The sequence below is a fragment of the Macadamia integrifolia genome, chromosome 2 (assembly GCF_013358625.1).
Source record: "Macadamia integrifolia cultivar HAES 741 chromosome 2, SCU_Mint_v3, whole genome shotgun sequence".
In the NCBI taxonomy this organism is placed as follows: Eukaryota; Viridiplantae; Streptophyta; class Magnoliopsida; order Proteales; family Proteaceae; genus Macadamia; species Macadamia integrifolia.
Window position 1 is genome coordinate 34,340,107 of NC_056558.1, and position 18,038 is coordinate 34,358,144.

The 18,038-nt window shown below is 35.8% G+C and overlaps 1 protein-coding gene across 1 annotated transcript; it reads left to right on the plus strand.

Annotated features, from left to right (window-relative positions):
- Positions 1-7,841: 7,841 nt before the first annotated feature.
- LOC122060964 (probable sulfate transporter 3.5) lies at positions 7,842-14,809 on the plus strand. Its single transcript, XM_042624099.1, has 12 exons — positions 7,842-8,233; positions 8,310-8,517; positions 8,591-8,762; positions 8,850-8,915; positions 9,002-9,115; positions 11,386-11,502; positions 11,626-11,752; positions 13,000-13,286; positions 13,577-13,767; positions 13,873-13,955; positions 14,327-14,403; positions 14,473-14,809. The coding sequence occupies exons 1-12, from the start codon at positions 7,900-7,902 to the stop codon at positions 14,686-14,688; spliced, it is 1,992 nt and encodes a 663-aa protein (XP_042480033.1). The 5' UTR covers positions 7,842-7,899; the 3' UTR covers positions 14,689-14,809.
- Positions 14,810-18,038: the final 3,229 nt, after the last annotated feature.

The window sequence follows — 18,038 nt, forward strand, 5'->3', positions numbered from 1 at the left end:
ATTTAGAATTAATATAATTACGTAGGGGTATAAGAAAAGCTCAATCGACCTTAGATCGTTGTGAGCCTGGATAGGGTAAGCTAAACTGTTCAACTCGTAAGACAAGAAGCTTGTGATAGGATTTTGAAGTCCGAGGCCAAGACGGGCCAAGCCTGGATTGAGGAATTGGGTTGAGCCTGACTTGACCTTATATACATTATGTCTATCTCAGCCTAGGTATATAAAATATATGTGTTTATCTATAAGTGCATTTCATGTAAAAAAATTATGAGCATACAAAATATTTTCAACAGTTCAATAATATTTGTAATGATGAATAATAGTCTAATTCTTATCTTATCTATGGAAAGACCAAATAGTGTAGGTGACTTGAAGAAGAGTGAAACTACTTCCAAGTTAGCAATCTTGGATGAAGAAACGTCAACCTCTAAATGTGGAACTCATCCATTCCATATTTTTTCAATATCTCAATGACATTATCGCTTCTAAAATCTAGAGACTCACTACCTCAATCAACACATAAACACCATAATTTATAAAGCATAGTAGGAACTGAATATGAGAAGTAGTTCCCACTGCCCATCGATTTATACCGTTCTATTTTCTCATATTTTGCAGTCTTTTTGCTGGATGGGGAGAGAAGGCAGATGTTCGAGGAAGTTTTTTTTTTATTATTCTTTCTTTATAAATGACCCCTCGGCCATTCCCTTCCATGGTGCCACTTAGGGGTGTCACAGGTAGGCCCGATTGAGCCTGACACTTTTATGGCTCAACCTGGACTGGCCTGATTAATAAATAAATGTATCGGACACGTTTATAAACAGGTGGTACACAATGCATCCACTTGCCCGATAGGCGCCTGATTGGTTTGACACATTTATAAGCCCAATTTAAACCAACTCCTTTAAGCCTGACTTAGCCCGACCCGTTTAATACTATTTGAAATCCCTATTTTTCTACCAAGGAAATTGAAGAGTAAAGCAAAAGTACAAGTGGGTTTGCTCCAATTTTCAAGATGGACAAGAGATTAATCAATGAACAAATGTCTTTAACAATAGAAAATTAAATTAAAAAATGAAATTTATGTAATTGTGGTGGTGAATTAATGATGGGTTTGCACGATATGTTTAAGGTAGAATTGTGCTTTCAATGGAATAAGTTTGTCGCTTTGAGCACTTCAACTATTGCATTACATTGCGAAGACCCGTTTAGAGCCTATTTGATGCCCATTTAGAGATAAACAAATCCGTAGCCCAGCTAAGGCCTAGTTAAGACCCATTTATAGCAGTATGAGACCAGTCGGCCCGATCATAAACCATACCATGTCTACCTTAGCTAAGCATGTTTAGCTAAATGGGCGTTCACTATGCAACTTTAGAATTTGGCCCAGCCCAACAGGTTGACACCCCTTGTGCAGCTCACTACCTCAGCACAAAACATTGCCTCTAGCTTCTTCATGGTTCAAACTACCATTTTCAAATCCATTCCACCCTAGCTATCGATATGCTCCATGGATCATAACTAACAAATTTCAATGGTTGTTGATGAGTTTTAATCACAGACTCATTGTGATGCAGAAGCTTAAAACCTAATACCTTGATTTTATATGGAAATACTTTGAGGAAGGTTGGTTAATGGATGGAGATCAAAGATTTAGTTACGTCGATACTGATACGATATTGATCCTGATAAGATCAAATCAGTGGGGATCGGTCACTTTTGCCCTTATTTAAGAAAAAAAGTACAATTTCTTTACGATTTTACTCTTGAAACGATACTAATAACCGATCCAAATTGATTAGATAGATAAAGATACAATACCGATATTTTGAACCATGATGGAGATCTTCCTCATTATTTATTTCGTTTGAATGTTAAAAACTAGTTATTATTATTAGGTAATGCTCTTGTTCTGTGTTACCACTGGATCCATATAAGCAGTGAAAAAACCATGCAGATTATGCATGCTCTAGCATGGCTAAAGCTGAACTTTTCTTTCTTTGGTAGAAAAGTTGAACTATTCAATCATTTCATTTCACCAAGTTCAACATTAGCTAGATTAGTCAACATTTATATGTTTCAAAGCAACAAGAGCTCTTTTTCATTGGTTGGCTTCGCTGATTATGCTTCCCAAGTGGACATAGTAAGACCAGCCAAATTGAAATTAGCATTGGTTCAAACATTATTTATATGGGCTGTTTTGAGTGGCACAGGATCTGACTTGCAGTTATGAAGCATGAAGTTACAAGCTTTCACAGCCTCTCCCACTGTTAGATAGATCCACTCTTGTCTGTCTGGCTTCTTCATCTCTTCACTTCCAGGCTTGGCCATGCACCATCTATTAGACCCATCAAAGCCAAGAAAATAAATCACTTTGGTTAAGTTTCCAACATGAAAAGGCATAGTAACCATTCATATGCAAGAAAAAGAGTAGCAGTATCAATACCTTAAGCCCCCTTCTGTCCGTATTCTTCTTAACTTCTTCAAGCATACTAATCCCACCTGTGTCGATGCTATTGACGGTTGTTCATAGAAATTTTATCACATCTTAGATGGAAATTGTTAGATTTATAAAACAACTTATATAGATTCACTTTGTATAGGATTTGACTACTTATGGCCTATCCACATAATCTTTAATTCGCCCGGACACCTTGATTAACAAAAAAAAAAATAGTAGTTGGGGATGAGAACATGTTCTTCTATCTCATAGTATAATCAACAATTTATGTGCTTTATTCTGAAATTGGATTCTATTACTTTTTTTTGGTTTCTTTTTAAAAAAAAAAAATTGGCACTAATGTGGCTATAACTTACTAATGATGCATACTAGACCTTTTTAGAGAAGTTGTAAGTTAATAAAGTAAGCCATAGAGATTTTGGTTCTTGGTTGTAAACAGGGCAAAGAGCATCAAATCCTTTAGAAGTCTATCGAAGAAGACTTCTGTTGGTTGTTCTTATTCCAAACTGATTTTTAACCTTTTTTTTTTTTTTCCTCATATGATGAGACGCACCATTGGTATGCAAAGAGATGGAAAGAGAAAGTCGATGACGATTTTTTATTTTTACAGTGAAAAACATAGATGATGAGTTTGTTGCTATCATTTTATTTCTAAGATCATTCTTATTAGTATCATATCTATCTAGGATCACTCATATCTGTAGATAAAAAACAATTACAAATGCTAAGGTATTTTGTGGGCTATTGAATGCATTGATCAAATGCCACTGAATGTCACGATTTTTTTTTTCTTTTTAAATAAGTGCATTGATCTTACACGGTCAACATTAGAAGGCTTTATTAGGTGGTCCAATGATTTATCACGTGGCAGTTTATTAGGCCTAAATTTTGTGAACAGAAAGATATCAAGGTCCGTGTTTACATATAAAATTTTAAGTGAAATTTGACAAGTGACAAAACAAAGGTTTGAAAAAGTATGACTCTTTGAGATTACATAGTATTAGTCAAATTATCAAAGATATTCATGAAAACACATGGGGTGCAAGCCAATACATTGGAGTTATATGATTAAACTAGGTTATGAAATTTGACTTTTACATGTGACTAATCTAAGCAATGTACTTACTATCCAATAGCCAGATTGCCATTTTATCATTCCATATGGCACAAGAAAGTGAACCATTAAGGAAACCTTCCTATGTGGGCCATGCGAAAACATTTGTAGTATTTATCTTAATTAATTATCTTCCTTAAGTAAAAATGAAAATTTGTAGGAATTATGTAGGTGGAAATTTATATGGCTAATTGTTGGTCCAAACAAGGTAGCTAAAGGGTGTACCCCAACAAAAGAAAAATAATTATAGGGGGAGGGAAGATGAGAACCACGAACTTCGAACCAATACCTCTTCTAGTGTGGGCTTTTACACTCCACTCAACCAACTGCATGAGGCACAAGAGATAGTACTAATATGTATCTGTTCATAAGTTTGATAAATATATATTTAGAACAAGCAAAAAGATAGTTCAACCTATATCAACTACAATATTTTGAAATATAACAACAGTACTAAGTGGAAAAAAATAATTATGGAACAAGTTTTCTTATACTCACGAAGGATGATTCACCCATCATCCTAGCAAGGGTTCATAAACCCTGATAGAGTTTTAGTATGTTTCCAAAATACCTTCGCACATCTGAAGCCCTGTGATGAATGAATTCCCTTCATCGTAGACATAGAAAAACTCACTCCAAAATTTACTGTGAAAAATATTTGGTAATAAAACAAAGGGGAAATGACACTATGTAGACTCCCCCGGAAAACATTAATTAAGTCCCCTAACCCTAGAAATTATTATAAAAGTCAGTTGAAGTTTTCATGCTTTTAAACCAATAGGTAAATTTTAATAAAAAAAAAAAGAAAAATCAATAGGTCAATGTACTTGGGCCCATTCCAGTCCAAGCCTATGTTCGTTCTGCTTAGTAGATGATGGGGTTTCTCTACGGTGCGACACGGCGTGTATTGAACATTCGATGATTGTGCAACCTTGGAGATGCACCTGTGTGCTGGATGTATCTCAAGTACTCATAGCCGTCGGATATATGCTACACATCTCACTGGCCATGGAATCCAATCCAACTGCCTTGACAAATGGCCTAAGGAAAGTTATAAATTCTAAGTTAAGCCAATATTAAGTCTCATGCATACACCAAATAGGCCTCATAACCTGGTCCCAGCTGAGTAAGGCTAGTTTTCTAGACTGTTCTGTCCTATAACTTGACAGGTATGAAGACTAAACTTGAGCTGTTAAAGCACCTCATCACTGTCTACTTCTTTGGGTCCTCCTCTAAACCAAATCTATGATTAAAGACACAATGAAACCATCTGACAAAGTTGTTTACAACTTACGTTCATGCACCAATTTCATGTATTTTGAAGTCAAACTTGAGAGTTGCTCTTATTTAATTTGTTCTTGTGGTTAAAGTCAAATTTGATTCAATCCCACTAAGGATCTTACCAAAAAGAAAAAATCCCACTAAGGATTAAACTTTTATTTGTAAGATATTTTTGTTGCAATGCTTGGACAATCACCAATCTTTATTTATTGAAAGTAGAAAGTGAGGTTCAATTTTCTGAGTCATCTTTCCTTTCTCAAATTATATCACATAGTTATTCTACAGGCTTCCCGTGAAGATTCAGTTATAAGGAAGCTTCTTACCAGAAGAAAAAAAGTTACAATTAGGAACCTTGATGGCCCACCTTATTGTGCCACCGGAAGCGATGATGTGACAATTTAATCATATATCCATCCTGAGTTTTGGCATTCATCTCATGCAAGGTCACACACATCCTTGGTACTCTCTTTATTTTAACTAGAAATTCATTCAAATAAAATCATGAAATATAAAATAGATAAAGGCATAAAATACACAAGACTTAGGCATGAAATAATGAGAACCAAGGAAAAGAATATGACCATGCTGTATGACATGCCAAAAACATTGGTCTTTCGGACTAGGGTATGGTCAAAGCCAAAGATTCCCTAATAAACTTGCTATAGAAACAGCTACAATCAGGTACAATCTTTTCCACCATGGGGAGAGGTAAATCCATGATACTCTAATGCATGTTGGCTATTACGTACCAAAAAAAAAAAAAAATCATTGTTAGCTAGCTTGTTGATGATACTAAAGGATCATGAAAACTAAATTACTTAGGTTTAGGTCGGTCAGTCAAAGTGGAATGCATTTGACTAGATGAGCTCCATGCCACACAACGTGAGACTGAGATGATGGAGACCACAGCAACATTCGAATACAAATTATATCTTTCATCTAGTTGTGTCGATAGCTGATATTCTAATGCATTGTTAGCCTCCCGTCGTCCTAATTTTTCATAGTTTTTGTTTTAACACTTGCCAAATGTAGAAACATAATCCTAAAACAATGCAAAAAATAAATGGAAATTTACAAACAACAATCACATTATGAACACAAAGATGCAAGATTGCCTACGTCTATGATGATATGAGATCTTGCTTTACTATCAATGGAGAATAGGGTTATAGCAGCTCATCTTCACACGTCTCTTAGATTTCTTACAGAGAAGAACCCTCGCTTCAAATATATAGTGTGAACCTTATACAAGAAATTTACTAAAATACCCTCTAGTCCCCAAAAAAAACTTCTTGCCACCCCTTGAACCCCCCACATGGACCTCCTTCGTGCCTTAGGCCCCATAACAACCCTTTAAAATAAGTCCACTTCTGCAAGCGACAAAATACAAGACATTGTACCCCTCAACATATGTGAATGAGAGAACTTAAGATCTACATCCATAAATTTGGACCTCAACTAAACTACCATGTACATGGCAGATATTTTGAGCCATTTAGGAAAACCTTACTATGTGAAACCATGCACATGTTAGGTTTTGCAAAAGGATAAACTAATTAATATACCCATTCCATCCAAATCCAAGCAAGAGTTCAAGCTACGTAGCAATATTAACCATGCAATAGGGGTAAAAGTTACCATAATCATCACATTATTTCCCTTGGAGGACAAATACAAGCAATGATAGTGTCTCCTCTCCCAAACTTGCTTTGGTTTAATGTGGTTAATTTACCTTTATTACTCAGGCAAGGTATCGAGCACTAAGCTAGCACTGTCTTAAGTCCAATTTGCCTTCTGTGATAGGAAATGCATGGATAAGGATAAAAAAAAGCATAGCAGACAAGAAAGAGATAACAAAGACTTTACCTATAAAAAAGAAAGAAAGAGACAAAGATATTTATATATTTCAATGACAATTACTCACCCTATATGGCAGAGAAGTCTAATACGGACCTTACTAAGTGGACCTTTTGTAAAGAGTTCCAATTCAAAGATACAATCATTGTCATTGTCTGTCCTAAAATCGAACTGGTTATTTATTGAATTATTAAGTGCATAAAGGTGGCTACTATGTTACTCATCTGTGAGTTGTTCAGATGATTAGAGTGAATTGAAGATTATGTGGATATATACATGGTCTCAAGTTCGATTATATATCTACTCATATATGATTTAAATGAAGAACGTGATGGTGAATTGTTCCTTCATCTTCTGTATTGCCATTGTAGGCCACCAAGTGCCACCGAGTGGGCTTAGGGAAAAAGATTCAATGAGACGCAATTCTTTGACACACCATTTCACATAGACTACAGCCTACAACCCCCACATACTCTTTCTCCTCCAAAAACCCTCCCCTATTGTAAGATCCAAAGCCCAAACTCTCTCATTCACCTGAATTAATAATCTAGTATGGTATAAAACCTTGCCCATAAACTTATTAAACCAAAAAATGATGTAGACAACACCTTCACAAAGTTCTGATGACATTCACTAATATCTCTCACAATTCAATTGGATAAGTATTTTTGAAAATTCAATTCGAGCCAAAATTTCACTTGCAGCATGTTCCTTCCAACTCAAAGGATATTTCAGCAATAAGTTAAGAGATCGCTACCTTGTGGTGTAACCATTTTGTTAGTGTGAAGATTAACCAACATAGGTGCACAAGCATCCGGTGACATCCAACCAGGGCAGGGTACGTAATATTGAGTCTACATCCTCTATGATCATTGTAATAAAACAATGACCGTTAGATGGTTAAAACTTGGAGCACTAGGATGCACACCCCAAAATACTCTCAGCCGTCTAGATCTCACTGCACCGTTGAACTGCTGGAGAGGATTATTAAACCCTGCGCATCAGTGGGAAGCGAGATACCTAAGTGCGGGCTGTCCAGCTCATCATTCTTATCCTTCTCTGAAAATGCCACATCACCTCTCTCTCTCTCATACACATATACCCTTCCTTCATTTACCATTTCTTCAATTTTCTAGAGGCAACCACCCACGTTCTCTCTCTCTCTCTCTCTCGCTCTCTCTGGACCATGCATGCAGCGATGACTGATTCTACTAGGTGCGATGTGGTCCAGAAGGTAAACTTCCCAACCCCAAGAAGCTTTTTCACTTCATTCAAATCTGATCTTAAAGAGACATTCTTCCCCGACGATCCCTTCCGCTACTTCAAAACCGAACCACATCAACTAGGTCGAGCCAAGAAGGCAATCAAATACTTCATCCCTGTCTTCCAATGGCTTCCCAACTACAACTTCCGTCTCTTCCTCTACGACATCCTTGCCGGTATCACCATCGCTAGCCTCGCCATCCCTCAAGGGATTAGCTACGCTAAGCTCGCTAATATCCCTCCTATCATTGGCCTCTGTAAGCTATTAATTGCTCTTCTTTGTTCTTCACTAATTCCAATGGCTTCCCAATTTTGATTCTTTGTTTGTTACAGATTCGAGCTTTGTTCCTCCTCTTGTTTATTCCATTTTTGGTAGCTCAAGAGATCTTGCAGTGGGGACTGTCGCCGCTGCTTCATTGCTACTCGCTTCAACTCTTGGAGATAAAGTATCTGCTAAGGACGATCCCGCATTGTATCTCCGCCTGATTTATACTTCCACTTTCTTTACCGGAATTTTTCAAGCGGCTCTTGGAATCTTCAGGTTCAGAGAAAGTTTCCATTTTTTTTTATTTTTTTTATTTTTTTAAAGGGTTATTGAATGGTTTGATTTGCAGACTTGGGATTTTGGTAGATTTCTTGTCGCATTCGACGATCATTGGATTTATGGGAGGAACAGCCACGATCATTAGTCTGCAACAACTTAAGGGCATGTTTGGTTTGACGAATTTCACGTCCAAAACCGATTTAATCTCTGTTATGTATTCAGTCTTCAGCCAAAGGAAGGAGGTCTAATTTCCATGATTTAAAAAAGAAATTAGTTGGGAATCTTGTAAATTATTATCCTGAAAATGTGTTATTTTCTCGATCTTGCAGTGGAGATGGGAGAGTGCAGTTGTAGGAATATGCTTCCTCGTCTTCCTCCTCTCCACCAGTGGCCTGGTAATTAAGTTTCTTAGCAAACAAACGGTCCTTTAATCTTATTATTTATATATATTTTCTTAACTGAAAAAATGATAAATTTGTAGAAGAAGAAGAAACCAAAGCTGTTTTGGGTGTCGGCAGTAGCTCCAATGGTGACTCTAGTGGTGGGCTGTGTTTTCGCTTACGTGGTTCATGGAGACAGGCATGGCATTCAAATTGTTAAGTTCTATCCCCGTCTTCTTTTCTTTTGTGTGTGTTTTTTTTAATGAATTTATGGTTTCTCCGTAACGGTAAGGAGCACTGAGATAGGGGTGTCAGCCTATCGGGTTCGATCGGTCTTGGTCGGGTCTACTTGAGCCCTACGAGCCTGTATCCTTGGAATGTGATCTACCTATTTAAGGAATGAATCAATCTTGTGTTAGGATGAAATTTAGTTGCAACCCTGTAGCAGCCAAAGAAATAGACTCTAAAATGATATTTTGAAAATTCCTATAACCTAGAAGGATATTTGTGAAACTTAGGAGGAAGTGAATTATTCCATTTATTTGACTACTAGCAGAGGTTGCAGCTACTTGGCTGCAATCTGGGTATCAGTCAAATTTTTTCCCTCATGTTGAGCTTAATTGGGTCATAAACATGGTAATATACCAATAAAACCTTAAACAAGTCTTAGACGAGTTTTAATTGCCTTACATTTAATATATTTTAATATATTTTATTAGATCATCAATAATTCAGAAAAGATATTACACTTAATTACATTCAATATTTGATAAAAATATTAATATATATATATATATAGATATTATTTTATAAAAAAAATCAAAATATACATATAAATGATCGGACTAAACATGTCGGCCAGAGTCAGATTAGTAAAGTAGTTGAGCCGATCGAATGCTTATTAGGCTTGCCTTTTTCACCATATACTATTTATTTATAAATTGGTCGGGTCTAAACCTGACATGTTTAATAGTCAATGTATTGACCAATCTTTAAATGATCGGACCGATCGATCTAACTGATGCGGGCTGGGTTTCCACCCCTGAGGTGCACCTTCACCATTGGAGTACGAAAAGCTTGTCCTACCCATCTGTGGAAGGGCACAACAAATTAATTTCCCCGGGCCACGGCTATTAACCCACAGAAATATAACAGTACCGAGTCTACCGACACCGTTCCACCGAAAAGATAAAGTTTACCGACACTGAAGGTAACAGTGATAGGATGTCACTCTTTGAATAGACAGGTTGCATTTTGGATTAGCTACGTGTTTGTTCCATGAAGCTACTTTGGTTTGGATAGCTTAGACTTGTTTTGCCACGTTAGGTTAAGGGGACCCACATATCCTATCTCATGACAAATGGAGGACGTAGACTTTTCCGAATAAAACTTATTCGATTTGATTAGATATTTAATTAATAATAAAAGACTAAGTAACTGATGATCTTAAGGATTTTTAAAGTTTTGACAGAATGTAAGGAATGCAGAAAGGTATAAAAACAACTTAGAGATATAGAATGAGTACATAAATCAAAGTGTGTAAAAAGAAAGTCAAAATCCAAATTTGATTTGTCTTCATATCTATTTAGCGGTATACGTATTCAATTAGGAACATTCAGGTCCAATCACATCTACTCAGTATTTGATTCATTTATATTTTTATAATTAGTTATCGAAAAATGGAGAATGAGTTCCATGTTCGACCACATAGTGTAAATAATGCATTTCACTAAAAAGAGGAGAGAAATAGACATAAAGAGCCACTAGCATTTGCTATGCAATGGATCATTATCCCTAAAAAAATGTGCTTTCGCTCTATATATTGGCGAACCTTAATTTTCTCTTTTTTTTTATTTTGGTTTTTATACAAAATGTATTTTGGACAAAATAATCTATTATCCTTGGCAACAAAGAGTACCAAACAAAGCCTTGGCCTACTCACAACGTTTCCGAATTTTCTTTGATGACCTAATAACATGGGACTCTTGTTTGCCCATCCAAAGACAAATGGCACAAATGTAATATCAAGGAGCATGAACCTTGTTTGTCATAACATGTGACTTAGCCAAGGATTGAGACAATTTTTGAAAACCTAATCAAATATGTTTACGTGCATCTCGACTAATTCTCGAGGGAAACTAGTGCAACAATCCATCATCACGATCTCCATTTAAATCGTAGATGTACAGATGGGAAATCGAACCTAGGATTGTGCGTCTATTCATACAATCCCCAATTCATCCTAACCATCAGAATAATCCACGGATGGGTCAACCTTTGTTTTGTTTGACAAGTACCTTTAAATGGTTGTTGGAGAGAAGCCACTCCCACTTACATCATTTGAATACATAAAAGTGAAATGAACTAAAAAAAATTGATAGAGAATAGACCCTCTCTATTCGTGTTTATTTTTATTTTTTAATTTTCTGAATTTTTGTACTTAATTTCTATAACTAACAATATACTCTTGTTATGTTTATGGCAGGTGGGTCACTTGAATAAAGGATTAAATCCTTCTTCTCTTAAACAATTAAACTTTGAATCTGAGTATCTTCCTGTAACAATAAAAGCTGGGATCATCACAGGCATCTTGGCTCTAGCCGTGAGACTTTTCATCAGCTAGCTCTTATATATGAACTCTATTCTTCTCTTTTTTTCATGTAGTTTCTGATTTGTGCTTACCTTTTTTGCATATGTTCCTCTTTATTCTTCTTCTTCCATGCAGGAAGGGATAGCAATAGGAAGGAGTTTTGCTGAAATGAAAAACTACCAAATAGATGGGAATAAGGAGATGATAGCTTTTGGGATTATGAACCTTGTTGGCTCCATCACTTCATGCTACTTGACCAGCGGTATTAAACATAATTACTTTCAATTTCCTTTAAAATTGTGTGAAAGGGAGCAAAACTTCAATATAGTTTTCGCATTCACAGTCTCATTCATATATATATATATATATATATATTTATATATATGCATGGAAAGGAAATAAGATAAGGAAGAGATAAAATAGGATACAGAGAAAAGAAATAAAATAGGAAAAGTTGATAGAATTGTTTTACAGACGTGGGTGAACATCTTTGGCTTAATTGAGGAAGCCCACATCATACTCGTTAGAGCATTTTGTTTATCATTGCATTCCCCCTTTCATTCATCTAATACTTCAATATATAAGCTATTACTTAACTCCACTACTTCCCCCTATGACTTCTCCTTCCATTATTATCCCACTAATAATAACTCCCCATAACTTATAAAATGGCTAGCTTCAATTAAGAATGTGAATTTGAAATCGAAATCGAATGGAGCCATTTACACCGAAATCGCAAAACCGTTTAGTAAATGGTTCGGTTCTGGTTTCAAGTTTAAAACTTATTAGTTTAATGGTTCGGGTCGGTTTTCACTATTTAACCCTTTGGTTTCAAACCAAATTGACACCGTGAAAATCAAACCATTTAAACCGTCAAGATCGATCCGATTAACCCGTATAAAAATTAAATATTTCGTTGTTTTAACAAAACATAATGGTTTAATTTAGGGAAGAATTAAGGACCATAGAGGCTATCCAACAGTCTATTCAATAATTTGTTCCTATTATGTAGTTATGTATTTAAATCCTTGCTTGTTCAATACCTCATTTAATTTGATACAAGATTGAAGTGTTTATTAACAAAAACAAATTTTAGTAAACATGCAAATAAACTAGTAAACCGATTACAAACCGTTTAGAAACTGTATGGAATAAACCACGATCAAAACCGTTTAAAGCCGTGAAACCGACACCATTTAAAAACCGTGGAACCAAAACCATTTACTAAATGGTTGCGATTAAAGTGCAACTGTTTAGTAAATGGTGCGGCTTTGATTTCAACCAAATAAATGTGAACTAAACCGAACCTCACCATATACATCAAAACTAAACCGATTAACACCCTTAGCTACAACAATAACTACATAATAACCAACAACAAATAACTGCATTATAACCAATATTGCTCATTGCTAACCTACGACTCCCTCCTCATGAGTTGGCTTAATGCAAGAAGTCTCTTGGTCTCCAATCCATATAAGTAATATAATGCTAGCTTTTGATTTGCAGGCCCATTTTCAAAATCTGCTGTGAATTACAATGCAGGATGTAAGACACAAATGTCGAACGTAGTGATGTCTATGTGCATAATGTTGACTCTCTTATTCTTAGCTCCTCTCTTTAGTTACACTCCTCTTGTGGCTCTCTCTGCAATAATCATGTCTGCTATGCTTGGGCTCATCAACTACAAAGAGGTTTATCGCTTATTCAAGGTTGACAAGTTCGACTTTTGCATTTGTATGGCTGCTTTCTTGGGTGTCGTCTTCCTTAGCATGGACGTTGGCCTCTTATTATCTGTGAGTACTTCCTCTTACAGTTTTCTTACTATCCCCTCCCCTAGACTATGGCCTAATTATACACATATGGGGGACGATTGAAAGAATCTTCAAACAATTGAGAAAGAGGAGATTGGCCTCTTACTATCTGTGGGACGATTGAAAGAATCTTCAAACTATGGGGGAGATGATTGGCATTTATGAAAGTACATGGGGGGAAACTGCTATTAGGCCATAGTCCAGGGAAGGGGAATGTAATTTCCTCGTCTAGTTATTTAGTAGGTGATCTAATTTTTTTTACTATGTTACAGGTAGGAATCTCAATAGTTAGAGCGCTTCTATATGTAGCTAGGCCTGGTGCTTCCAAGCTCGGGAACATACCAAGCTCAACACTGTTTCATGATGTAGAGCAATACCCTAATGCAACTTCGGTCCCAGGCACTCTCATCCTACAACTGGGATCCCCTATTTACTTTGCCAATTCTGCTTATATCAAAGAAAAGTAAGTGTTAATTAGAATCGGTGATTTTTTATTGATTGATGGTGGACAAAAAAAGTTATGTTCAAACATTCGATTTCTAATGAAATTTTCATTTTGTTAAAATAGGATCACAAAGTGGATTGAAGAGGAGATGGACGTTAAAAACTCAAAAGAGCGTGATCTTGAGCATCTAATACTAGATTTTGGAGGTAATTAGCTTATGAATGGATGCATTAATTACTATTATTAAACCAGTACTTGTTAGTATAACAACATGGTGAAACTCCTGTATCATAATATAATTCCATACTTTCATGCATTTCAGAGTTGTGTTATATCTACTTGTAATGTTGACCTTCCTTTCTCGATCAATGAAGCTTTTTTTTCTTAAATAAAAATGTGGACATGATGTATCCATTTCATGTTCGTGTGATGCATCTTTGTTACTACCAATATTATTTCAAACTGATATTAGCTTTAGATTGTTATAAGAGAAAATATATATTTTCCTATGTTAATTATAGTTTGTTATCATTAACATGATTAAATCTAATTTACGTGTGGTTCTATTAATATATAGGAGTTACATCTATTGACATGACTGGCATTGGAATGTTATTTGAAGTACACAAGAATACTGCAATGAGAGGAATTAAGGTACATCAAATTCTTTTCTTTTCTTTTCTTTTTTCGAGTTTCTAATGGAAATACTTATTTATTGTGCAGGTAGCCCTAGTAAAGCCTAAGGTAGCTGTGTTGGAAAAGTTAATGCTATCAAAATTTATTGATTCTATTGGGAAGGAATTTGTGTTCTTATCAATTGAGGCAGCGGTTGAGGCATCCCATTTCATGCTTAATGAGTCAAAGGATAACAAAAATAATACAGGACCCTCAACCAGTACAGAAAGCAATATTTATGTAACAAATGACAATGATCTATAGTCAAATCACCTGATGACGTTGACCCCTAGGTTATATTGATAGATTTCATTAAGTTGGTCAATTGATTTGGTACGATTTCTATTTCAATTCGATGGAAGTACAAAGATTCTATTCTCGAAAACTGAACTGCCAAATGGATTCTTAATCTCGAAATATTTCAGTGAAGCAATCAAAAAAATTTCAATTTGTTCACCAAAAAATTCTATTCATAGAATATATTGTGAACTCAATCTAAAATCGAAATCTTACCAAATCAGCTCATATTGAGATATAGTTGAATTAATTAGGGTTAAAAAATATATTAAGTTTTGATAATATTACTTCAATGTCACCAAAAAAGAGTTAAAGTTTGATACGGCCAAATTGATTGCCCAGTAGGGTAAGAACACGTGGTATCTAAGGAAAGGACATGTGTTGTCCACCTGATAGAGGCTGCAAGGATTCTGACCACGCCAACCGCGTGAAGAGAATATTCCCCACGAAGGGAATAGGACGTATCCGGGTAGGACTCGAAAAGGAAAGGAGGCGGACCCGAGGAGGACTCCTCCAAGAAAAAGAGAAACCCTAAACCCTAAGGACTATAAGAGAGGGCCCGAGAGGAGGAAAAAAGGTAAGTAAATAAACCCACACCATTACTCCTGTAAAAAACTGTTATGCCGGTCTCTAACTTGGGCATCAGAGGACTAATCCCGGAGATACCTCCGGGCCTCTGCCTTCTATGCTTGTGCAGGATCAGTTCATACGGATTTTCGGCAGCAACAAAGTTGCATATGTTTTAATGTCCAGATACAATTATAATTTATAAATATCATAATATCATGAAAAGCTTGAGCTAGAAAATGAATAGTACGTGGTGCATGTACCATTGGTTTGAAATGAAAATGCAAAACTGCATAAGGCAAAGAAATTCTCTAGTCATGACAGAACACACTCTTTCTCTCCACTTCTTCGTGCTGATTTCAAGAGTTTCAGTGGGAGTTTTCTTTAGGGTAGCAATGTTCCTAACAATTTTATTGACAACTAAATACATTTAACAATTTCATCCTATTTCAGCCAAAATTTTCAGATCCTACCTAGGATTAGGTCTTATATGATCTAGTCGTATATCACAAACAAAACCTCAGCCCACTCACAACATTTCCGATTTTCCTTTGAGGATCTAGACATATGATATCATAGGGCCCTATTTGACCCATGCGAAGACAAATGAAATATCAAGGAGCATGAACCTTGTATATTGTAACATGTAGTCTAGGATTGTGACTGATTTTGAAAACCTAATCAAATATCAGTTCAGTGTTAGGCTTCTTGCTTTGGCCACGGATCTTCTCCACCCACTTGATAGTATTGGTGGAACAAAGAGGAGATGGGGTATGAAACCAGTGGCACCTCTCTCTCTCTCTTTTGTTTTGTTTCACTAGTATTTTCAAGTGATTGAAAAGTCACACCCACTTGTTTTAGAGCATGTATCTAATGTTTTCTTCTTGGTACTTGAATTCAATACCTAACAATATGCTTTTATTATGTTTATGAAAGGTGAGTCACTTGAGTAAAGGTTTAAATCCTCCTTCTCTTAGACAATTAAACTTTAAATTGGAGTATCACAGGCTTCTTAGCTCTAGCAGTAAGAATTTTTAAGAGCTAGCACTTATGTTTGAACTCCATTCTTCTTCTTTTTTCACGTATAGTTTCTGATGTGTGTTTGTCTTTTATTCATATCTTTCTCTTTCTTCTTCTTCTTCCATGTAGGAAGGGAAAATGATAGGAATAAGTTTTGGTGAAATAAAAAACTACCAAATAGATGGAAATAAGGAGATGATAAAGCTTTTGGGATTATGAACCTTTTTGGCTCCATCACTTCATGCTACTTGACTACAGGTCTTGCACTTAATTACTTGGCTAAATAATATTTTAGCTGCCTCAGTTTTTTCTAAACTGGGGCTAAAGTAAAATTATCAAGAACCACGGTTTCTTATAACCAAAGCCAAAACGCAAAATGCTGACCACAGTTTTCTTGAACCACGACAACAGAATACATGGCAATAACCGCGGTTTATATAAACTATGGTAAAATAGTTTACTAACCGTAGTTTAAAAAATTATGGTTAAAACAAAAATATCTAACAACGGTTTTATATAAGCCACATCTAAAGAAGCCTTCTCATTTGCCACACTTGTATTGGCCGTGGTTTGAAAACTGCGGTTAATGACCTTTTGCCGTTATTATATTGGCAATCGTTGTGGTTAAAACCGTGGCTAAAGTCCACTTTTCTTGTAGTGACATATATGCCGGTTTATAGGGTTGAGTTCTCCAAGGTTCATACCAGTGGTATTAGAGCAACCGATACTCGGTCTCAACCATTGCACAAAATGTGCGACTTGGCGTCAGAGTGAAACCATTAGGAAATGATCAAATGCCTCCGAGCAGAGACCCTGTAGCCAAATAGAGCCGCGAAAGGAATTTGATATATGTGGGTTGATATGGTATTGGTGCAGTTTATGGGGTTGTGTTCTTTGAAGTAGAAGCATCCTATAAAAAAAAGGGAGTAGAAAACTTCAATTTAACTTTCTCAATCACAACCTCATATACATGCATGGCTATCTTTTGACTTGCAGGTCCATTTTCAAAAGTTGTTGTGAATTACAATGAAGTGTGTAAGATGCAAATGTCAATCATAGTGATGTCTATGTGCACAATGTTGACTCTTTTATTCTTTGTTACTCTCTTCAGTTACACTCCTCTTGTGGTTCTCTTCGGAATAATCATGTCTGCAATTTTTGGACTCATCAAGTACAAAGAGGTTTATCGCTTATTCAAGGTTGACAAGTTCAACTTTTGAATTTGTACAGTTCCTTTGTTAGGTGTTGTCTTCCTTAGCATGGACATTGGCCTTTTGCTATTTGTGAGGACCTTTCTTAGTTTAGTGATCAATCCAATCCGTTTAGTTATTTAGTAAGTGATCTAATTTTATTTGAGGATTTAACATTTTCTTTTCTCATTGGTCTTATAAAATAATGTAATCATAAAAGAATTCAACCAATGAAAACTTCTTGAATTAGCAATCCAAAATCAGAAAGTATCACATTTTGCGCGGCCTTTCCTTTCCCACCTCTTTGATTTTCATCTCATCATTCCTACTTTTGCTTGGAGATTTGAGCATATAAATTGAGCATCATAGTATTGTGAATGGATTCCTACTTGTCTTTGATTTTCAACTATTCAAGTGACGAGTCAATATGTTTCTTCTTCCTAGCTCCACATGTTTTCTTGTTTCTTCAGTTTTTTTAGCTTCTCATGTAGTCTCTGCATGACTAAAAAAGATAATTAATTTAATGGTCTATAAAATACT